This window comes from Hipposideros armiger, unplaced genomic scaffold (assembly GCF_001890085.2).
Source record: "Hipposideros armiger isolate ML-2016 unplaced genomic scaffold, ASM189008v1 scaffold_3, whole genome shotgun sequence".
Taxonomy (NCBI): domain Eukaryota; kingdom Metazoa; phylum Chordata; class Mammalia; order Chiroptera; family Hipposideridae; genus Hipposideros; species Hipposideros armiger.
The window spans coordinates 6,909,040-6,933,561 of NW_017731353.1; the positions used below are offsets into that span (position 1 = coordinate 6,909,040).

General features: G+C 56.5%; 1 protein-coding gene across 7 annotated transcripts in view; it reads right to left on the minus strand.

Moving 5' to 3' along the window:
- Positions 1-24,522, minus strand: part of VAV2 (vav guanine nucleotide exchange factor 2) — a 166,924-nt gene that overhangs the window by 112,179 nt on the left and 30,223 nt on the right. For all 7 annotated transcript variants that reach the window (XR_002123656.1, XM_019639630.1, XM_019639610.1 and 4 more), the window contains exon 2: positions 20,707-20,823. Coding sequence is in view for 6 of the 7 variants with exons in the window: in XM_019639630.1 (XP_019495175.1) it covers positions 20,707-20,823 (117 nt within the window). In the remaining variant the exon portion in view is untranslated. The remainder of the gene's footprint in view (positions 1-20,706; positions 20,824-24,522) is intronic.

Below are 24,522 nucleotides of genomic sequence, written 5' to 3' on the forward strand. Positions count from 1 at the left end.
GCTGCCCAGGGAGCCGGTGCTGTGGCGGCCCTGGGTGGCATTGGAAGGGGCCGCTCTGGCGGCACGGTGGGGACAACGTCCTCGACAGAGGAACCAGAGCTGAAGCACAGAGAACCCATCCAAGCTCGGGGCTGAGCTGCAGCGGCTCCTCGGCTCTTGTTCACAGCACGGACCTCGGGCCCCGTGGCACACAGAGGGCGGCGACACGCCACGGCTCCCTGCCAGCGCCTCCGCCCGCCTCCTGACAGAACCCAGCCTGAGGGAGCGGCCTTCCCTACCCCAGCCGGCTCCCCGTCTCCACCCTGCTCACCGGCCATGAAGAAGAACACAGAGTCCAGGGGGTGCTAAAGGGGCTAACTGGTCCCTTCCTTCCTCCCCCACCCAGACTCATCTCCCTCCCACGCCCCACCTGTCTCCAAACCCGCCAGCGGGGTCACAGCCGAGGGGCTAGACAACATCTGACCCACTGAGATGCTCAGATCCTGGACGTAGGACACAGAGACCATGTCGGCAAGCCACGGGGGAAGCCAGCTGGACGGTCAGAGATGTGGCAGCTGAGACTGCCACTTGGGGGTGGCCATGGAGAGATTCGGGGTGGGGCAGAGGGTGAGGGAGGAACAAGGGAGCAGCAGAGAAGAAACACACTGCGATGCCGGACAGACCCTCGAGTCAGGTCCCAGGGAGAATGCGGCCCCCCTCAGCCCGCATAAGGCCACACGGTCCTGCTCCAGGGACAGGGACAGCCAGCTGCTACAGCTTAACATTAACCCTGAAGTACACGGATGACCAACCGAGAACCACAACTTGGCTTAAACACCTCAGACCCTCAACCCCAGGAGGCGACCTGGGCTGTCACAGCAAGGCAGGAAGGCCGGGCCTCGGAAGCAGGCACAGAGTTACCGGGGAGCCCGGCGAGGCCGCCGCCAGGTGCGGGCCCAGAGAATCAGCACAGGTGTTCAGACTCACACCTGTACACGAATGTTCACAACAGCAACGGTGCGAACAGCCATCAACGGGGGAGCCGTGCGTGTCGCTGGGACACAGTTCTGACACTCGCTCCAACCGTGAACGGACCACAAGAACATGATGCCGCGTGCAAGGAGCCAGATGCAAAAGCCACACACTGTGTGATTCCATGTACAGCAAATGCCCAGAAGGGGCAAACCCTGAGACTGACAGCAGCTGGTGGTCACCAGGGGCGGGCGAGGGAGGCCGGGGAGTGACTGCTAATGGGGATGGGGCTTCCTCTAGGGCAGATGGGAATGTTCTGGAACTGGACAGTGGAGATGGTTCTACAACACTGTGAATTGTTTAATGCCACAGAATTCACACTTCAAAGTAATTGAAATGGTAAATTTTATGCCATGTGTATTCTACCATCAAAAAGAAAGAGATGGTGGGGACGCTCATTTGTTATTATAATCTCTGTCGCCAGAGCCCTGTTCCTGACAACAAAACAAAGCAGAGAAATGCATCCGGGGCCTTGGAACAGCTGAACACGACGCCGGTCACGGGTCCCCCCACTGCCATGTCTGCCCTGGGCCAAGTGGCATCTGCATGTTTCGGGGTCGAGGGCAGCTCGCATGCAAGAAGGTGCCGAGAGCAGCACACAGGTGTTGTGTCTGTGAATCTAAAAACGCCCGGAGTGTGATGTGAAGAGTGGCCCACCAGAGGAGCCCACGCCGTGTCTCTCTCGGCTCAGAGGGCTCACGCGTCCCCACAGGCTCTCGTGCCATCAAGTCTCCACGGTGGGCACAGACGGAGCTCCATGGCTGCAGCCACAGCCTCTCAGCCACTGCACCACGTGTCCCGATCCTTGTGACGGGGGCTCATTACCGGACCTCCTTTGTTGCCTGCATCCCTCCATCTAATATTTTCAAGGGAATTCAACACGTCCTAGGGGCTCTGACTGCCCACGTCCAACTGAATTTCTCCCAAAGAGCAGAGTTGCTCCAATGAGGAACTTTCTTTTGAAGAAAATGCCAGATGAGGGGAGCCCTGCCGCTTTGCAAAGCACCCTGAGAACACGAGCCTGCAACGGGACGCTTGTCTCTGTGGAGAAGCCCACTGGAAACACTGAGGATGCAAAATATACGCAGAAAAAACACGCACACATTTGCACAACACACACAATACACATCCATGCATATGGACTCTACAAACACACGCACGCACGCACACACACACCAACACACACACGCGTGCGCGCGCACATGCACACACACTCACGCACGCACGCACATACACACATCTTCCTTTTGCAAAGCCTGGCAGGAGATAGGCACAGGCCACGCTCAGGGGGAGCAGGGACAGAAGGGGGGTGGTCCCAGATGCTCACTCCCTCCCGCTCCTAACTTGTCTGTCACCTGCTCCTTGGAGGAGGCTGAGAGGCACCGTGGAGCTGGGCTTGGGCTTCCTCAGATAAGGCAGGAGAGAGGAACGAGATGAATTGCCAGCCATCACTTGTGCCGAATGCTGACAGTGATTCATTTGGCAAGTTTCCTCCGAGAGAAAAGCCTCTCGGGGAAGAAGAAGGTGGTGGGCGCTGACAAAGACCGGGCGTGGCGTGGCACCGCACACCCGGAACCGACCAGAACATGTGACCGACTTACACCCCCACAGCCGTGATCTGAGCCGACGGGTGAGGAGTCATTCTGGAAATGGGCGGACTTTTAGTAGGGAGCTTGGCACTTGGAGAGTGTGGATGTGTGAGGGGGGATCTCGGCGGTGCAGTGGAGAGAAGCGGAAGGCAGGGGCCAGGGCTGGGGGGGGGAGGGTCAGCTGTGGATTCCAGAGTCGGAGCAGGAGGAAAGCCACCAACGGCTGTGAGGTTTGCCCCCATGCAGGCAGGGTGAGCCCCATCTCTCAGCCACAGCTGGACTTCCAGACCAGGGTCGGCTCTGTGCATTCTCCCACGCAGCACACCTTGGATGCCTCCAGTCACGCTAAAAGCATTGAGAGCCTGCTGTGTGCAGGCACTGGGCCAGGCCGGGTAGCGGGGTGGGAAGGAAGGGGCCTGGGCGCTGACAGCCTAGCTCTCCGACAGCACTAGCCAGTCACTCCACCTCCCTGGCCATCTTCACCCACCAAGCGTGAGCAGAGGCCCTCCCACAGAGCAGCCCTGTGCTCCGGGCTGGCACACGGTAAATGCAGAGTGAAGGACTGGTAACAAAGGCAATGCTGCTGCCTCCCAGGCCTGTGCCCGCAACCCCACCCTGGCTTCCCTCCTTGCCGACGGCACAAGTCTGTTCACCAAAGCCAAGCAGGTCCCAGACCACCCCTCCCGCCCAGGGGCCGGTGACGGCCAGCCTGAGAGCTCATCCAGTTATCTGGACTCTGCAGCTCTCTTCCTGCAGGGACCCCCGACCCTGCCCTCCCCTTTGAGGGGCCCAAGTTCCTTCTCCACTTCTAATCAGAATCCATTTTCAAGAGAGGATCAGACAAACCCCTCCACACTGAGAAGTGAGTAATAAAGCCTCATGAGTTACCTAATCAACAGGAACAAACTCTTAAGTCAAAGGAATGATTCTCTAATGGTGGAGTGTCAAGTTGAAAATTTTTTATGACCTATATCAGAGACCCGGGAACCTACCATGAGTGAGTCTTTTTTTTTTTTTTTGGCTAGAAGGGCTTTTTTATACTCAAAAGATAGAGCTCTCTTTTTCAGTAAGTTGAAAGGGCATATAATCTCCAAAGTGCCATTAGCAACTCAAAAAAAAAAATACTGGTCCCACTGAAATGATAAACACCACACAGAGGGGACGTGTCTAATCCAATTGAATCAACTCAGACCTTGGCTCTGGCCCCCGCGGGGTTTCACTTGCTTCCTAAGTGCCCCTGAGGCAGGTGTCACCCTCCTTTTAATGGATGAGGAAACCAAGGCTTAGGGAGGGGATCTGTAAAGGGCTGAGCTTGTTCTACACCCCCCACCCCCAAAACCAGCTCCCAGAATCCAAAAGACCCCAGCGAGAGAACCCTGGAGACAGACAGGAAAGGCTGGTTGGACCTTGTCTTAGCCCATTCGAGTCGCAGTAACAAAAATACCATAAACTGGGTGATTAAAAACCAGACATTGACTTCTCACATTCTGAAGGCCGGAAACCCAAAATCAAGGCACTGGCAAAGTCAGTGTCTGGTGGGGGCTTCCAGGCCCCTCTTCCTGCTGTGTCCGCACATGCTGGAAGGGCCAAGGGGGCTCTCTGGGGTCTCTGGTATACGGGCGCTGATCCCGTTCACAGGGCTCCACCCTCAGGACCGCATCACCTCCCAAAGCCTCACCTCCAAACACCATCACACTGGGGATTAGGATTCAACCTATGCATTTGGGGGACACAAACATTCAGTCCACAGCAGCCCCAGACAGCTGGCAGAGATTGGGACCGTGCGAGAACTCACAGACCTGGCGGCACGCTGGACCCCACCCAGCTGCCGCTAGGACCCCCATCCGCAAGGACCCCCATCCCTAGCCCATCGCGGAGCCCACAAGTGTTCCTGGAGTCTCTTTCCCTGACCTCCTTCCAAAGGACTTCAGCAATTTCTCATTTCCCCACTTCACCGACTCCATTTTCCAAAGTGATTGAGATTCTAACACCATTAAACATGATTTAATTTGCTTTTCCTAATGATATGCCCACCGTATTAGGACATCTCTCCTTTTCCACTTGACAGACGTTGCCGGGTGATTTTCTGCAGTTAAGTTAATAGGGAAACCACTGGAAACGTTAAAAAGGAATTGTGGCCTCCAGCTCAGCCAGAGACTATTTTTAAACATGGGGGAGCGCGGTCTTAGCTATGGCAGAAAGTCTCTCGTTTAAGTGTCACTTCTGTTTTCAAATGCTTCTCTGTGGTGGTCTAACCCACGCCCAGCGGCCACTACCGCTGTCACCATTACTAGGAAACATCTAGGAATCTTCTAGAAGGCAGCCTCCTCCTCCTCCGGGCACCTGTGGTCAACGCCAGGTCCTTCACAACCCCACGAGGCTGACATAATGTGATAGAATTTTGATTCCCATTTTGTAGGTGAGATGATTCAGGTCAGCAAGGGTGTGTACCATCACCAAGGTCACAGGGGCAGAACCCAAGCCCGGGGCTGCCCGGTTCGTTCCGTTGTCAGCCCCTGGGAGCCACAGTCATTCAAATCATTTCCACCCTCTCATGTTCTTATCTTCCGTCTTGTCCGAACCTGGCCATAGCCCTCGTGTTTCTGGCGGGACCGTCCGTCACCCCCTCAGGCCTCCCTTGATGCATGTCACAGCATTTCCAACTGCCCACCGAAGGGCAAACCCAGCCCCGTGCACACGGCCACCCTTCCCTGGGTTCTCACAGCCGACCTGCGAAGCCGGGACTATTGAGAAATGGGCTCCCGGCAGCGAAGCGGCTCCCGGGTCTCATCCCCCATGGAGGGCCCCGCGGGCTTCGAGGTGAGAGCCTCAGGCTCCAGGCCTCCGCGATCTGGGCTGCGATGTGGGGCTGCGTCCCGGGACCTGTCCTGAGGCCGCACAGCCCTGGTTGGGCTTCCTGAAACCCAGGCGCCTAGAGCCTGGCTCACTGTCCCCAAGCAGCCAGACAGCAGGACGACTTCCCGGGTCAAAGGCCGCCCGATAAGCAAGGGAAGGCACCAGGACAACAGGTTTTTCTTGAACATTCTTCCCGTTTTGGGGGGCAGAGAGAGCACTTAGCCGTTTTTGCCACCAGCTAAAATATTTCAGTCTCAGATCAAAAGGGAATGCAAGCCGGAAACGGCACAGAAGCGGGAGCCAGATGGACGTGGTCTGTCTCCAAGAAGCAAAACTCACAGTCCGCTCTCGGCATCCCTGGGCCGCGTGGAGAAAGGCCTGCCCGCCCTCCACCCTCCATGCTTCAAAGCAGCTCAGAGATGCCTTTTCTGCTGGTCCCAGACCCAGGGGGCGGCATTCAGCTGTGCTCCACCCTGCCTGTCTGGCCCTGCCAGCACCAGCCAGGCACTATGCCAGGTGCCGCAGGAGGCCAAAGGGTGCTGGGCAAAGATGCAACTATCGACCCCACTGGTGGCCTCCCAGGTGTCAAAGTGGCAGCTCACACAGATAAAGGGATCTGCTATCAGAGGCTGAGCCCAGAGCCTCGTCCTGGTCAGCCCCGAAAGGCTGTGCGTGGTCCTCCCATCATCTGAGGCCTGGGCTTATCTTAAGATCATCTTAAGAAGGGAGAAGCCACAAAGCAGTCCAGTCCTCACCAGGCCTCAGTGGCCCCCTGGCACAACAAGAGTTCTGGCTAGAACACTGCTAAGGCCAGCCATTCCAGAACCTGTGCTTCCCACCGCGGACCAGAGCAACCCAGAGTGGCTTCACAGAGGAGGCAGCACTGGGCTGGCTCAAACCAAGCTGCTCGGTCAAGTCAGTGAGAGGAGAGCCCAGATGGCTGGGCGGAGATGCCCAGTGCCCGCTGCCTGCCCATCCGGCCTGGGAGGCCTGGGCACGGAGGTCCACAGCTTCTTGGAGACCACACTGATACCAGCAGGTGGGGTGCTGGGGGGGTCATTCCTCCTCAGATGGCCGCACTGAGCACCTCGGCCGGCAGCCAACACTCTCAGGGCCCCACAGCACAGAAGAGCCTCGGGAGAGCTCGGGATTGGGGTGCTGCCTGTCACCCTTCAAGCTCCCTCTGCTGCCTCCCCACTGCAGGCAGATGCCACCAACCTGCCATACTGCCTACAGAGGACCAGTTATGCCCTCCGTGATGAAAAGAACCCAAACTGGGGTCCTTGAAGGTCATCATCCCAGGGTGAAGGTCATCGTCCCAGAGGTCTCCAATTACCCTGAGCACACCCAAGCTGAATACACCCGCTCATAACTCCCTGCCCACCCCATTTCTTGGCGGGTGCGCCCTCCGTGTGGGCACACGAATTATCAGGTGTGAATCAGAAACTCCTAATTGGATATGTAACTCATAATTAGTCTTTGATTAATTAAAAATGTGAAAACTAGTTACTTAATAAGTGTCGTTGGTTTAATATGCATAATCTTTGAAAACTCACAGGGTGGGGGGGGGGTGCTATTAAAATGGGTCCGTGGAGGGCCAAAGCCAGGGTGCAGATTTGGCAGGTTCCCCAAAGACCTCAGCTCTGAGCCCTCAGGCTTAGGCACACTGGAGGTCATCTCACTCAAGAGCAGAGGCTTTGGGTCGGTCACCACTCTGTCCCCTGCAAATGGCCCATGGCAGGCACTCCACAGTGTTGGCTGAATGAATGAGTGAATGAATTGAATGATGGGCTTCTTCTTTAGACCACTTCAGTCCAGAAGGAAAGCTATGTTTGCTGTAAGGATCACAGCTGCCAGGTCACCAGCCCCGACACACCAGAACCCACATCCCTGGCCACTGCTCTCACAGACCACAGGCCATAGCCGGGACACCACCCCGAGTTCCTCCCTACCTCCTATGTGACACTGAGCCTGTATGAAAGTCACTCGAGCCCCTTCCTTCCTCCTGGCTTAAAGGAACTCAACAATGCTCACCTCCCCTGCACCAGCCTGCATTGCCCAGACCGAGCGTGATCGGGACCTGCACAGAGGAGGCCAGGGTCAAAGGTGTCATTACCATCCACGCAACAGCCCACAGTGGGGGCCATAATGATGGTGTCACCAGGGCAGGGGTCACAGCCGTCTCATTCCCAGGAAGTCCTCTTGACAGCCACCATGATTACAAGGCTGTGCAGAGACCAGTAAGGCTGCAGCACAGGCCCGACCTTCCCAGGACGGCTAGGAATGGCTCCAGCCCTCACTGGACCAGAGTGCCTGGCCAGGTCCTCTCCCACTAGGCTTCTCACCTGTGAAATCAGCCCCGGAGACCACCCTCGGGGACAGACCGACTTCGAGTTGCCCAGCACATTCCCAAGAGCTCCTCCCAGGTCCCCTGCTCCTTGTGAAGCCACCAGAAAGCCCAGGGCCTGAGCGAGGACAAGAACCAGCGGTTGATGAACGCCAACGTGTGCGGAGCCCATCTGCCGAGATGTTCGTTCTTCATGGAAACGAAGCCGCAGGGGTTGGACGTGAGGGTTGCTCTAATGACGTCTGCAGGCAGCAGTTAACCTGAGTGCGTCCCAGTGCTGGCAGGTTTAGTGGGCCAGGTAATGGCACACAGGTGTGCCTCACTGATAGCGGCGAGCCGGCAAACGCGACAGAATGGGCTTTGCCTTGCCATGAGCCCCACAGCCCTGGTGCTCCCGGGCCCATGCACAGCTGCTTCCAGGGTGCTCTCCCTGGAAGCCCCTGGAAGCTTCTCCACCCGGTTCCAGGGAGACAGAGGGACAGCCCAACCTGCTCTACCCGGCTGAGCCGAGGGGAAAATAACACCCACCCTGCAGTCCTTTCTCTTTCCCTGGCTCTGTCACAGCTGTGACCCCAGAAGTGGTTACCTGCCTGGGCTTCCCACACCTTGGTAAGGGGCCTGACATGCCCACAGGGAAGCAGAGTGCAACGCTGGGGTGCGGGCTTTCAAAGGTGGGGAGCTGGGGGCGGAGGAGGGCTGCGCTTAACTGGACAGACTCTTCCTGGGCGCACAAGCAGACCTGGTCAATCTGTGAACATTCTCGTACTGCCCCTCCCCCCAGGCCCTGTCTTAAAAAGCTGCACACCTGCTCAAATATATGGTCCAATGAAAAGGGAAAGAAAACAATTAAAAGACGGGCAACGGACTTGAATATAATAAGCTCAGTGAAAAAGGCAAGACATTACTGATCATTAGGGAAATGTAAATCAGAGCTCGACACCATTTCACACCCATTAGGGTGGCTATTAGCAAACACACACACACAGAGAAAATAACAAGTGTTGGTGAGAATGTGCAGAAATTGGAGCCTTGTGCACTGCTGGTGGGGACGGAAAATGGTGCCGCTGCCATGAAACACACAGTGGCTCCTCGAAAAACTAAACACGGACTTACCACGGGATCCAGCAAGCCCACTTCTAGATATACACCCAGAAGGAATGAAAGCGGGGACTCGAACAGATATCTGCACACGCGCGTCCACAGCAGCAGTCTTTACAACGATCCTTACCCACAGATCTAATTTGTAAACCAATCCCACGCTCCAGCAGGCTGCCCATGAACCTGGACTGGGATAGCAGAGGCTGGTTACCTCCTGCTTCTTTCGGAAGCGATACAGAACCCTAGGCTTGGCGGGGGACGGGGGGATCTCCTCTTTGGACCAACCATCAGCTTCACTCCATCGGGAGGGTCCTCGGCCTTTGGGGGCCCAGGGTTATGTGCTCAGGAGTCCAGAAATAAAAGTCCACAGAGCCTTGCACACCCACGCTCACAGCAGCACTATTCATACCCGTCAAAAGGCAGAACTGCCCAAATGTCCATCAACAGATGACAGACAAACAAAACGTGGTCCATCCATACAACGGAGAATTATTCAGCCCTAAAAAGGAGTGCAATTCTGACCCATGCTCCATGGATGAACCTTGAACGTATCATGCTAAGGAAAAGAAGCCAGTCACAGAAGGCCACCTGTTGTATGATTCCATTTAAACAAAATGTCCAAAACTGGCAAATGCATAGAGACAGAAAACAGACTGATGGCCATCAGGGGCTGGAGGAAACAGCGTTTGCTTTTGGGGTAACAAAAAGTTCTGGAACAAGAGTGGCGATGGCTACACGACTCCGAATGCACTGAATGCCACCGAACTGTACACTTCAAATGGTTAAAATGGTAACGCTACTATTATGTCCATTTTATCACAATAATTTATTTTTAAGAATGAAAATCAGAACAGATCGCCCAAGATAAATATCTCAGGACTCCAGCCCAAACTCCCTAATCCGAGTTTCAGACAGAGGGGCGGGGAGTCTGCGTTTGGGGACCTGTGGGAAGCTCTCCTGCCGAAAGGTCACAGCCACAGCCCTTGTGATTCAGAGGGGCTGCCCCCCACCCTCGGCCCTGACTTGTGTCTCTGGAAGCACTATTATTCCTTCAGAAGGGCCACCCAGGCTGCCAAAAAGGACACTTTATTACAATTAATTATTTACATTTTGATATTCTTTTCTTCGTATCCTCTCATCTTTTTTTTTTTTTTTTTTTTTGCTTTGCTGCAAACATCAAATTGTCAGGTTTCAATAGAAACAATGTCTTGGGGGGCTGGGAAGAAACAATTAGCCCATTAAAATTTAATTAACTGTGGACACAGGCCAAAAAAAGAAAAAAGAAAAACAAAGGATGCACTACTTGCACCAGGACTAGTTGGGAAAATTCAAGCTCTCAGCCACCTGGGTGGGACCCACAGGGTAAAGTAGGCATGGAAGAGAGACGACAGATGTGAGCTTATGGGGACAAGACAGGCACCCCTGACGGCCACCACCAAGAGGTCATCCAGCCTATCCAACCTTCTGTTCACAGATGGGGAAACTGAGGCCCTGAGAAGTGAGCAGCAACCCGCCCTGTGCAGTGAGGCTCAGTGTCCAAAGCCAGGCCTGGACATGGCCTCCACCCCAGGGCTCTCCACCAGATGTGACTGCTGCCCCCACAGGCACCCAGAGTTCCTTCGCCCCATGAATGGATCGTTAGGGAGAAGAGGATCCACAGGCCTGGATCGCTCACCAGGGGTCAAGAACTGACCTCCTCGGCCAGTGGCCCCTCTCAGAGATCTGACCCACGTCTGGGAATCACCACCTCCCTGGAGCCCCAACCCGGGCTGTTGAGGCACCAAAATAAAAGCCCAGAGGCTCCCTGGCCTCGCCCACAAGCTGTGAGCACCTCACACGAGAGCGAGACCCAGCTGTCCCTGAGCACAGCTCATCAGGCCCGCAGGGATGGCCATGGCTCCCATATGGAACGGAGCCAAGAGAAAACCACTTAAAAAAGCGGTGGGTCAGTGTTCAATGGGCACGCGTGCGTGCGCACATGCGTGTGCATGCGTAGGTATGTGAGTGTGCGTGTGTGCGTGCAAGTGCCCAGTTGTGAACTTCCTCTGAAAGCAGGTGGGCTAACATGGTCCTATAATGACAACTAGCAGATAAAAGGAGGAAGCGCGCTCAAGCAGAAACTCAGAAGACCTTACGCAGCCAGCCGCCCCACACGGGCCCAGCCTGGAGCTGCTCCTGCTCCGTGGCCACTGCGCTTTAATAAGTAATTAGCATGGAGTGGCTGCTGTGAGGAGAACAGAGCCGACGACATTAAGACGGGAGCGCAAATGAACTCAGGGCAACAGCAGCATCTGAGCGTCATTAAAGCAAGTGTAGAAAGGCCGCGAGTGAACACGGGCCATCTGCACTCAGCAAAGTGATGAGCAAATATTGAGGGGGTGAGCTAACACACAGCAGCGGGGGCCTGGGTACAGAGATGAGGGGGTTCGGATCGATACCTCCAGGCTGCTTGCACCCCTTCCTTCCCCCCTGACCAGACCAAGCCCGGAGGATGTGTCCATCAACGCAGACACCCAACAGGGAGATCTACGGCACGGCGAGGCGACAGGGCCACACGCGTCAGGTAGGACGAGCGTGGCTGGGTTGGGCGGGCGCTCCAGGCAGCCGGAACGGCCGTCGGCTGCACCCTGCCCTCAGCCAAGGCCACGGCCCACTGCTCAGGACGGGCTGGTGTACGGACGGGGCAGCACCCAAGGGCAGCGCACGCAGCCCATCAGCTCAGGTCCTCCAGGAATCCTCAGAGGTGGGCCAGTCCGCGGGTCCACTTACAGATGGGAAACCGCAGCCCCCCAGACTGAGCGGGGGAGGGGGGGGCAACCTGTGGCCAAGCTCAGAGCTGCCTGGGTCCTAATTCTGGCCCTCTCCTCGGGACTCCCCAAAGGCATCTCAACTGGGCCCCTTTCACCCGGCTTCTAGGAGCAACAGCACTCTGGAGAAGTCGGGGGGCAGTGGTGGATGGGTGTTTGTGGGAGGGGCAGGGCCCACAGCATGGGTGATGCCGATAAGAGGAACAGATGGACCGCCTGGGAAATCAAACTGGTTTCCTCTCCCATGACGTCTCCAGTAGGTGTGTGGAGTAGTAGGGCTCAGAGGAAGGTGCTGGGATCCATAAGTGATGCCTGCCCTGGGCACTGGGGGGCTGGCAGCGGGTGCTGGGAGCTGCCATGCCCAGGGGGCAGGGGAAGGTCCCAGGCAGAGAGGAAGAGGGAAGCGGAGGGTAGGGAGAGAGGTGTCTTATTCCAGCAAGGAGGAAGGGCGCCTCTGCCACACAGACGAAGCCAGCGGGGGCCTGGGGCTGGGGCAGCGGATCAGGCTCTGGACCCAGCCAGACAGGTGTGCACTGCGGCAGACAGTCGGGGGGACAGTGCCTCCCACACCCAGAACAGACGAGCAGCCGAGGCGCCTCATCCCGGAGGCATAACCAGGCCTGCCCCACCGCCAGCGCCCCCCAGGCCGACTCTGAGGCCACATCCCAGCCACTCCCTCAAAGCCCCAATCCCAGGAAGGTGCGTTTCCTCAGCTGTTAAGAGGCTGGTGGTTTCAAACTACATTTTTAGCCCCCTCACCACTCTTTCTTTCACCAAAATGTCTGGCAAAATGCCACAGAGAAAACAGATAAAAGTGGGCTCACTCTGATTCAGCACGGCCAGCACCCCGGGCCTCCTCCTGGCCTCCCCCGGGGGTCCCCCCAGAAGGTCCCCAGTGGTTTGAAATCCACCACAGGAGGGAACTGTCTGCACCTGTTCTGACCTTTGTCAGGACAGATCCCCATTCACAGCCCATGTCCTTTTCTCTTTTATTTTTTTAAGAAATTTTACTGGGGAACAGTGTGTTTTGCCAGGACCCATCAGCTCCAAAGTCAAGCAGTTGTTTCAATCAAGTTGTGGAAGGCACAGCTCGGTGGCCCATGTAGGGATCGAACTGGCAACCTTGGTGTTATGAGCCTGCGCTCTAACCAACTGAGCTAACCGGCCACCCCCACAGCCTGTGTCTTTTAATGAGCTGACAGTCAGCTCTCCCCTCCTGGTTTAGGCCTCTCATGGCCTCTCCCAGGCAGCCCTCCCGGCCTCCTCGCTGGCCTCTAGCCCCTGCAAATGGCAGAATTCCACTCGGCTGACGATGCCCTGTCCCTGCGAACAGCTGCCCCACTTGGCAGAGGGAAGGGGCACACAGCAGAGCACATAAAAACTTGACCTCTGCCATCAGCAGGACCCTACCAGACCCCCAGTTCCACCATCACTGTAGGGCATGAGCGAATGCGCCCTCTCTCTGGTCCTCAGTTTCCTTCCTTACTTCCTGAGGTCCCTGAAGGATGGCAGGGGCTCGTGGACATAGAGAGCCCAGCCCACGGCGCACGGCGTCCACATACATGAGCGATTCGGGCTGCTCAGCCCGCTATGCACTAAGCGAACCAGCGGCACGTCAGCCGCCCCCAGCCTTGCTGGCGGCCAGGTTTAACCGCTTCAGAAGTTCTGAGCCCGGCAAAATGTTTTAATGAATAATAAATAGGAGAGTTAAGCCGTTTATTAGGGGGTGTGCTCGCTCTTTAACTCAAACGACAGAGAGAGCTGCGCAGACCTTCCTCTTGGGTTGTTAATTCCACCAGAAATAGAGGCGAATGTGAGCCGAGCTGACCGCTGGTTCGCTTAGTGCATAGCGGGCCAAGCAGCCCGAATCACTCTTGCGTGTGGACGCTGTGCACCGTGTGCTGGGCTCTCTACGTCACGAGCTCCTGCCACCTTTCAGGGACCTCAGGAAGTAAGGAAGGAAACTGAGGACCAGAGAGAGGTCCTGGGTGGCAGGGCAGCCTGGCTGGGGGACTGCAGGGGAGCAGCGTCCACTTCATTGGAAACGGGTCCCTGGCATGGTGAGGGAGTACCTCCCAGGCAAGAGCCTTGAGGGCTACCAGGATGTCCAGTCTCCTTGGGCTCTCACCAGGCAGCTGGACCAGCCTGGGCCTCCTGACCCACCAAGGGCACTGGGGCTTCGTGCAGGGTGCCCACCTGTCCACACCGAAGGCCTCCCAGCTCCTCCCATGAGATCCAGGTATTCAGGCAGACAGACAGGTGTCCTTGCCCACTGTGTGCAATTCCAGACACCTGGGAGACATCAGGAACAAAGCACGCGAGTCCCAGCAGCCAGGGAGCTCCCAGTCGGGTCAGGGGAGACCGACCGAGGCCACTAAACCCAGGAAGCAAGGACACAGCTTAGCCAGTGGGCAGCGCTGAGCAGAGAGGAGGCGGCAGTAAAGGGGATCATGACTGTTTCAATAGCGAGATTTGGGCAAAGGCCCCCAGTAGGTGAAAATGGGGGGAACTGCAGTAATGGGGGGAACATTCCAGGCAGCCTGCAGTCCACCCAGTGATGGGCGTGAGTGCGGTGGGAGCAGGTCCCAGGAAGGACAGCCCAGAAGCATCCCGAGCCAGAGGTCACCTGCGGCCTCCTGCAGGTCGGGGTTCCACCCCTCGCGGCTCCCCCACCCCTTAGGGAACGCTCCCGCCTCCCTCCCTCCCTGCCTCCCGCACACCTTCCTTCTGTTCTCTGCCCAGAAGGACAGACAGGCGTCCTGGAAGGCTTTCCCACTTCTACCCCTGTCTTGATGGAGCAAGGAAACAGCTCCATGGTGACGATGACAGAAACTCCATCTAGACCCTGGGCACCAGGTCCCAGTCATCACGGAGATCTTCCCGTAACATGGAGCCTGGGGGGCTCCATTAACAGGGCAGATTTGGTACAACTGTCCCCATTTTCCAGATGAGGTCATTCAGGCTCAGGGAAAGTCGCTGGCTGTGGCTGGACTGACCCTGGCGGCAATGCCAAGATGGGGCAGTGTTGGCGAGGCCGGCCACGACTTCACCACCCCACTAAGGAGACTGCAAGGCCGGCAACGGAGGGCAGAGAGGGTCTGGAGTCAGCTAACTCTCGGACCTAAGAAACTAACAGCCGAGTGACCTTGGAGCAAGTTGCTTGCCCTCTGAGCCTCCACGTCCTGTTCCAGAAAGTGGGGTAATGAGAGCCAACATTGGGGCACAGTAAGAAGGTTAGTGAGCTGGCCTAGGGGGGGCCCAGCTAGGCCAGGCTGTCACTCCGTAATGATATTACCTGCAACCTCCAGAGACCAAATGCCAGGAGAAAGCCACCGAAACCCTGCCACCCAACCAGGGTCCTCCTTGCAAACTTCCAACCAGATTCCACGCTAGAGCAATGGTGTTCCTGGAAAACCCAACCGCTGCTGGCCACCCATTCGGCCTTCTCACGCTCCTTTCATCGGGGGCCCTGGGTGTGGGGCACCCAGAAAATGAGAAAGGGTTCCCGCACCAGCAGGGAGGGGGCAGGACCAGCCGGACCCACCCGCCAGCCCCGGCTCACTCTCCACACTCGCCCAGCACAGCCCTCAGCTTGCCCACCCTGGGCAGCAGGAAGCTTCTCAGACAAGACTGATTTCGAGCAGAACCCTAATACATTTAATGCGACCTGTGGGGAAATGCCAGGGGAGGCAGCCACAAAAGGAAAGACTTCCAGAAGGAACTTTCGGGACCCTTCAGCTCCTGCTGGAGCTTGCTGGGTAGTTAGCAAGAAGAGGAAGAAAACACTAGTAAAAATGATAGGACGGGTGCCTTCCCCTCCTTGCCACACGCCACGTCTTTGCCATCTTTGTTTTACCCCTGCAAAAACCGAGGCTCTGAGGGCCCGCGTTCTCACAGAGCCTGGATTCACACCCAGTTCTACGGGACAGGAAGCCCCTCTCTCCCGCCCGACTCCCCTGTGACAGAAGGCACCGAAGGAAGCTGCAGTGGACGGGCCTGACGGCTTCCCTGGTGAGCGGGGCCTGCTCCCTCGGGGGCTAGCTGCACCCATGGCTCCCACAGCCCTCAAGGGTCTCCTGGGGTCCACCTGCCTGCAGCCCCCCCCCAGGCCTCTGCCAAGGGTCTCCCCAGGTACCCTGGGCCAGAGAGCTCAGCCAGCATGGAGCTGCCCCTCCCAGGGCCCCGCGTGGATTAAGGAAACACTTTCCAGAACTTCATGTGCCCCAAAACATCAGCTCCCCTCTGCACCTGGCCCACTCATCCAAAGTACACTCTGCCCCAGCGGAAGGCAGGCCAGAAAGGCCGGAAGCTGCACTTAAATAGCGCGGGGAGGCCCTGCGGGTCCGGTAAACAGGAAGAGCTCGGCCGTCCCTGGAGAGAGAGGCTGAGCGTCCCCCTCACAGGAGATCTCACTGCAGTGGCGCTATCACCGCGCGGATCCTCTCTGCACAGCAAACCACAGGAAGGGTTCCGGCGGCCCCGGGGACGCTGGGCCAGAGCCAGCCTCCGGGGCAACAGTTGTAGAGTTTTCACTTTCTTACTCCTTTTTTCTACCAGTACTTGCCCAACAGCAAATCGGGGGGTCCCCTCGGAGGGCAAAGGCCAGGCAAGTATTTCCCTCCATTTTCTCCCTAGCACAGTAAATGCTGAATAAACACTTGGTAAAGTAAATGCTTAATGAACGGGGGATGGAGGGATGGAGGGAGGGAAGGAGGGAAGGAGGGAGGGAGGAAGAGAGGTCCTCCACAAACCTTCTTAAATAATAGAAGAAGAAAAAAACAAAAAAAAACTGGGAATTTCTAAACCAGCCTGAGATTAACTAACCAGATATTCCGTAAGGAGCCTTTTCACTCCTGAATCCTATGAATGTGACAAAGAAGCTTTGACCCCATACTTGGCAGACACTGCTAGTCGACCCCAAACCCGTTCCTACTCGTCCTAGAATAAGCTTCTGCACCTCTCTCAGCACGGGCTCCAGGCAAGCTCTGGATGGCAGCGGCTGGAATTGGCCCGGAGATCAGTCGCGCTGCTCCCTCTGGCCTCACCCACCCAGGAGAGAACGGTCAATGCTGTGACCCTACAGAGCTTCGTGTATGAAAGAGGGACAGACGCCCCCTTCCTGCCTGCTGCGACTCCTGTCACTCACTCCTCAGGGCCAGCAGTGGGGGCCCAGGGAAGGACAGAGCAGGTGGCCCCATGCTGATGGTCTAACGGGCATGGTGCCCCTACTGGGCAGGGCTCCTGGAGGGCAAGACAAAACTGGGCCTGTAGGAAACCTCAGTCAAGTCCCTGAAGAGAAGGATGGAGGCCTGGCTCTGTCGCTACGCCCGGAGGGGACTGTAACCCCAGCCTCTCCAGACCTGCTCCTCATCAGCACCCAGCTGGGAGGACCAGGAGGCCAGAGCCTGGCCCTGACAGCAGCTTGCAAGTCCCTCCCCGTCCACAGCAGCACCCTGCCCCTCACTGCACTCCAGGGGCAGGGAGTCTGCGGTGTTTCTGCAGCGCTGAGCACAGCCGGCCACAGTGCCAAAGAGGGACCAGACTTTGCTTGTGCTTTGTTTTTCCAGGGTATCCCATCCCTGGACATCAGGAGGGACTAGCCAGAAAAACAGGCTCCGGACAGCGGATCCCAGTGGGGAGAGCACGTCCCAGTGTGCCAAGCCTCCGCTGGCCCCAGATCAAACTCAGCTGACAAATGCTCACCACAGGTGACAACGGCAGGAAAGCACACAGGGAAGGAAGAGACCGGTAGCATGGACACGTCGCCAGACGGGCAGAGGGCAGGCCGCAGGGGCAGGCCGGTCTCTGGCCAGGGCCACATGGCGGGCAGTGCAGACTGCACTTCCACTGCCTCTGCGGACACCAGCGCCCAGTCCCCAGCCGGGCGTCCTGCACGCGCATGGCCCACACAGGCCGCTCCCAGGCGGCCGAGAGGAGGCCAGAGGACCAAGAACGACGCACCTAAGGACAAGAATGCGCCTCCCGGGACACATGCCAGGAGCTGAGAACTCCACAAACTGGGTCTTACTTTCTGCTCAACAGACTTTGGAGGGTGTTATTCTTATCACTATTTTACAAGCAGGACTTGGAGAAACTGTGTCACTTGGGCACTGTGATGGTAGGATTGGGACTCAAACGCAGGCAGAGTGTGTGCGCATGCGTGTGTGTGTGTCTGAGTGTGTGTGCGCGTGTGTGCGTGTGCATGTGTGTCTGTGTGTGTCCCCAAGGCCCTTCTCCAGAGCCCAGAGCCATCAGCTTCTCCCTTGACCAGGAGAGAGAACAGGAGAGAGGTTCCAATCCATTTGAAAGCTTATCTGTGGGAACTGAGAAGCCACTTCTGGGAAAGGAAGCCACGTGGCTCCGTTCCAGTGGCTCCGTTCCAGCTTCAGCAGCATCGCCCAGCAGACGCGCCCCTGGGTAGCAGGCAGCATGGTGGCCTCAAGGCCGAGGCAGGCGCGTCAAGCCAGCCGTGGCTGAGTCATTTAAGAGGGGAACAGAAACCTAGGAACCGGTGAATACACAAAGCGAGGGGCTCTTGAACACGCCCCCGAATCTCTTCTCGAGACAAGTTCAGGACTAAGAAAGAGGACCGTCAGGCCCAGGTGGCTCACAGGCGAGTCCCACCCACTGATGCTCATTTGACACCATACAGCCCTTCGCATATGGGCTCCTCGCAGAACTGACTTCTGAGCTAGCACAACTGCAAATACAAAATCCCCTTTGCATTTCATAAACCATTTATCCATGGGACGTTTCCTCAAACACCAAGTCCCTGATAATGGTTCTCAGATAAATGAGGCAATAAATACCTCCGAACAGTTCCCATCAGCAGGTGGAAACTCGCTCCTCGGGCCATCTGGCAAGCAGCCACGCCAGGCGCAGAGGGAAGGGTCCGGCAGCCTGTCCTACAAGATCTCAAAGGACTCAGGACACCTGGACATCAGGCAGCGCCAAGCCAGGTCTGCACTCAACCCTACAGCCCCAATCCTCTAAGAAGTAAGTCAAGGTCCTGATCCCAGTGACGTAAAAGGAGTGACCTCGGGCCCTTTGGCCATGTGAGGACACAGTGAGATGTCTGTGAACCAGGACACAGTGAATGTCTGTGAACCAGGGAGAGGATCCTTACCAGACACCAAATTTGCTGATGTCTTGATCTTGGACTTCCCAGCCTCCAGGAGAGCGAGAAACGTTTGTTGATTATAAGCCTATTATAAGTCTATGGTATTTTTGTTATAGCAACCCGAATGGGCTAAGATAAAAATCGCTAAAGTAGGATGCTGCTGTGACCAATAGCTAAAAATGTATAACAGAATGATGGCAGAAATACGGTCTGTAAAAGCCACTATGATGAAGTTCCAGGTAGAAATGAGGAACACGTTACCGGAAACTGGAAGACCAGCCATCCTTGCTGTGCACTGGCAAACAGCTTGCTGAATTGTTTTGTGCTCTAGTGTTTCTTAGAAGGTAATACTAGTGCATGATGAAATTGGATATTTAGCGAAAGCCATTGCTAAGCAAAGTGTCGAGGGTGCAGCTCAGCTCTTCCTGACTGTTTATAGTAAAATTCAAGAAGACGGAAAAGTTAAAGACAGAAGCGTCAAGCAAAAAAGAAGAACTCAGATGCACAACTGGAAAGGAATTGGCCCAGGACGAATCATACCTTGGGTCTTACCCACGTCTGATTTAGGTGATATTGAGATGAGGCTTCGGGCTTTACACTTTTGAATTGCTGCTGGAGTTAAGACTTTGGGGCTATTGTGATTAAATTAAGGTATTCTGTATGCAAAAGATATGTGAATTTCAGGGGGGCAGGGGAAGAATGCTATAGACTGAATGTTATGACCCCCAAAATTTCTATGTTGAAACCTGATCCCTAATGTGACGGTACTGGGAGGTTGTTAGGTCGTGAGAGTACACCATCGTGAATGGGATCGGTGTCCTTATAAAACACACCCCAGGGAGCCCTCCTCCCTTCCTCCACGTGAGGACACAGCGAGAAATCATCTATGAACCAGGAAGCGGGCCCTCATCAGACACTGAATCTGCTGGCACCTTGATCATCTATTTTCCAACTTCCAGAGCTGTGAGAAATACATTTCTATTGTTTATAAGCAAAAAAAAAGAAAACAAAATTATAAAACTAAAAATAAATAAAAGGAGGGACCTTGGACCTGCTGTGCTTTCAGATGGCACAACACTCTGAACCCAGGCTCACCAAAAAATAAATAAAAGGAGGGACCTTGGACCTGCTGTGCTTTCAGATGGCACAACACTCTGAACCCAGGCTCACCAAAAAATAAATAAAAGGAGGGACCTTGGACCTGCTGTGCTTTCAGATGGCACGACACTCTGAACCCAGGCTCACCAGGAAAACCCTGGCCTTTGTACCTGCACAGCCGCAGGTCCTCGTCACCTGTGTCAGCAGGGTTTCTGCAAGACAGCTGCCAAGTGACTCTTTCTGAGAGTACGGGGAGACTTCCGTGTTGCTCACCAAGGACCTACGGGATCGCCTCTGGGGACCTTGGGGCCAGGTAATCACCCTCTCCTTGCCTGACACTTGTCAGAGCCAGAGACACCTCTGCTTGTTTCAGGTGTAACCACGAAGGCCCCTTTCACGGAGCACCACGATAGACTTGCACTATCTCAGCCAACCCCAGGAGCTGGTACGAACCTCAGCCCATTCTCCCATAAAGAACTGGAGATTCAGGGCAGGAGTAAAAATCGCTCAGGGTCCCCAGCTAGCAAAGGCAGGGCACGGCTCCATGCCCGGCTCTGTCCTCATCCACACCCTCCACCCTCCTGGATTCACGACGCCTGGCCTCACCCTGAATGGCGTTGAGAGGGCGGAGGGGCTGTCCTGTTGCCCCCAGGCCCCCACGTGCCCCCTCCTGTCTGCAGTACGAGCAAGCATGCACCTGCCGGACGCGAGGATGGAAAAACCCACTCCGCTCTGTGTTGGAGGGGCCAGGGCACCATGCCTGATGACCCAGTCACTCACCTTCCCAAAATCTCGGACATCGAAGAGGTCGAAGGGGTCAAACAGCTCACTGTTTCTTAATCCAAATTTATCGTGGCAGACTTTAAGGAAGGTGCGTATGTTCTTCAAACACAGGAACTAGAGAAGAGAAGGGAAAAGCATTAAACCTGTGGAGCCTAAGAATCATAACAGCAGCAGCAGCAGCAAACGTTTGCCTCCGTGTGCCCATTCGGACCAGCACGCGCCTGCTCGGAGGCGACGCTCGCCCGGATTTCGCAGATGGCCCCTGGCTCCCCTTGGCCATTCATGATCGTTGCCCCCAGCCCCAGCCTGAGCGGACCAGCACACTCAATCCTGCTTATCTCGACTGGACCAAAACGTGCTGGCCTCGAGTGAGCCAGGACAGAGCGCGTGCACCGCCTTCCCGGCACAGGCTGTCCCGTTCCTTAACCCATGACAAAGCTTACAGCCAGGAACCACCCATGAAAGCCCACCTGGGGAACAGCACATGCTCCCCACAGTGGGGGCTAGTGCGAACACAAAGGCTGGAATGCCCAAATCAATTCCAGGCATCTCCTCCACCCGGTACCCCGACGCCTGGGCTCCGAGCTTGCACTGGGCAACACAACGGGGTGGCGACAGGCACGTGCGAGGCGGGGGAGCCGACCAGGACTGCTGGCTTCTAGGCCCCGTGGAGAAGGAGCTGGGAAAGAACGTATGCGGGCAGCAGCCGAGGGGGCCTGGAGCGCAGCCTTTGGAGTCACTCGGCCCTAGGTTCGAATCCTGTCTGCTGATTCTAACTTGCTGGACCAGGGGGCAGTGGCTGGGCTCCTGAGGCCTGCGTTCCTAACACAAAGTGCCTGGCTGGGTTAATGCCGGACCCTGAGGGCATGGGGTGGGCGCTTGGTATGTGGGAGCCATGAGCCCACCCAGGCCAGCTCAGCATGGGCGTCCACGAGGCAAGGACTGAGTTACACACTGAGGACTAACCCGGGTTTCCGTCATCCTCATCAATGACCATTCACTAAGCACCCGATGGCTCAATTCTAGAGAGCCTGTGCCCGCTCACTGGAAATTTAAGTGAAGGGACAGACTCAGGTGAAGGACTGGCCAGAATCAGAGGCGACGGCAGGCCCGGCGTTAACCAGCTGCACAGAGGAATAATAGTGTGACTGTTGCAGGACACTGTGAAGGTATTTAACGCCACTTAAAATGGGTAAAATGGTACATGTTACATTCTGTGTATTTTACCATGGTAAAAAAATAATAATAATGATAATTTAAAAAAGAGAGACACAGAGAAACAGACCCACAGGGAGGAAGCATGTTGCACATGGAGGCGGAGACTGGGATGATGCTCCCACAAGCCTAGGAAGCAGAGATGGCCGGGCAGCCGCCATGAAGAAGGCGGGAGAGGCCTGGGGCACATTCTCCCTCAGAACCCCCAAGAAAGACCAGTCGGGCCGACACCTTGATCTTGGACTTGTGGCCTCCAGACTGTGAGAGAATACATTTCTGTTACCTTAAGCCCTTGGGTCTGTGGAACACAAGTATGCTGCCCAGGCCTGCAACCTGAGGCGGCGGGGTCTGAACCCAGCCAACCCCTCGTCCCCTGCCGGCCGTGTAGCTTCCAGCCTGGCTCCGCTATTTTTTGCACATCACTCATCTCTCATTTCCACTAAGCACTTATTTTAATTCCTCCTCAGAACTCCCATTTTTAGAGTTAATTACACAGCTCCTAACCATAATCGCAGCCGGCAAGACCAGGCTTCCTTTCAGGGCTCAGGAGGGAGCCCAGCGTCTGCCTGGCCTGGTCCCACCCCCACCGTGGCTGCTCGGGCCCCTAACCTTCCAGAGCCACACCCCGGCAGCTCCAGGCTCCCCAGGCCGGCCTCTGGAAAACTGAGCCGCACAGAGTCAGGCTTCAGGGAAAGGGACAGAATCTGGACGCCTGCGTCAGGCTGTGAGGCCAGAGGAGGCCGCAGCCGTGCCAGCATCCGTTCACGGAGTTTCCTATGTGCCTGGTGCTGTGCCCACCGATGCGTTCATCCCCAAGAAGTCAACCCGTTTGACACGTAAGGACACTGCGGCCCAGAGAGTGAAGAACTCTGGCTCCCAACTAGAAGGTGGCAGAGCTGAGATTTGAACTCACGTCTGCTTCAGGGCTGTGAAGGCCCCCTGAGAGGATGGGGTCTGTCTCCAGGGTCTCCGTGAGCCGTGGGTCCTACTTGTCAACAGCATTCCTGTCATTCCCTTAGGGGGCTGGTTTGCATGACACGTGATATGGTCACTACTAATCTACTTCACTGTATATACAATTAGGGAAACTGTGGCTCAAGAGGTAGCGAGTGAGGAAGGGCCATGCCCGTGTCCGGATTCCCAGGCTCCTTCTCTTTCCACTAAGTGGGAGCCGCGGGCAGCTGCTGTTTCTGTGGCTTGTGTCCACTCACACGTCTGCTGGTCCCCTCTGTCTCCACCACCCCTGGGCCCAGGAGGGCCTGTGGCCGAGACCTGGCCAACCAGACCCTCATGGTCCCTCGACCCCAGCAGGGACCGGTTTAGATTCTGGGAGTGAGGGTCCTGCCGGTGTGAGGGGACACAGGCCCTAAGCAGCAGCTCTGGGCGTGTCTCAGCCCCAGGCTGAGTGACGGCAGGTGAAGGGAGGCCTAGACAGCGGTCAGTGCGAGGCCAGCAGCTGCCCGTCCTTATCCTGTGGCCAGGAAAGGTCTGCCGGCCACCCATGTCCCCGTGGCTTCAGGGGCAAGTGGCATTATTCTCTTTTCCCGGCCTGCGGGACCCTCCACAAAGGGCAGCCCTAGCTTAACCAGCATCTTGAAGTGAACGCTCAGGCTTAGAAGTCCTGCTAAGTGGCCACAATAAGCTTCTGTCCCCAGAAAACTGGCCCCGTCACAAGCGGCCCAGAACTGAGTCAGCCCCCGCTGTATTTGTTTAGTGCACTCCGTGGGGCGTGGGTACCCCGCCTCCAGCCCACAGGAAGGGCTCTTGCCTCCTGGCCCCAAACAACTCCCCTTCAGGCCTGGCTGAGGCGGGTCAGCCTCCTCTCAGAACCACTCATCAGCCTCCTCAGACCTAGTGGGGCTGAAACCAGATGAGCGTCAGGACAGGCTCCGTGCCCAGCCGCCCACCTCCCCAGGCGCTGCCGGCCAGCGCAGCCACGCCCGCTGCTCACTGTCATCTGTCATTTAGCTCCCGTGAGGCCCCAGCTCAGGGATCCTGGACGTCAGAGGCAGAGCAGGACCCTGAGAACCAGGACCCTGAGTCTGAGCCACGAGAACCCGGATGCACCCTCAGGGGTGAGGGCAGAGGGGGCTTTCTGGCTCAGCTCAAGGAACCCACTGTGAGCACTTAGTGGCCAACCTACTGATCGGGGAGACACTTCCAGGGACACCTCACCCTGCCGAGGAGAGACAGAGGGAAAGCCACTTGTGTGAGGTCACATGGGGCAGGGCAGGAAGGCACAGCTCCACAATTCCAGCCCAGACCCCACAGAGCGTATTCCTGGTGGTGACAGCCCTGGCCTGGTCCTTGGCCTGTGCTGGGTCCCCCTCAACAGCCACCTGTCCTCTTCATGCCTCGGATTTTCCACCTATAAAATGGGGAAATAAAATCCTGACCTCTGGGATGCTGGAAGATGACTGCTTTAAGAAGTGACAGTAAGGGGCCGGCTGAGTGGCGCGTTGGTTAAGAGCTGGCTTGGGGGCCCGCCGAGTGGCACGATGGTTAAGAACTGGTTTGGGACACCAGAGGGCCCCGGTTCGGATCCCACATATGAGGGCCAGTGACACTGCCCTCCACAGCTAAGATGCTGAACAACAG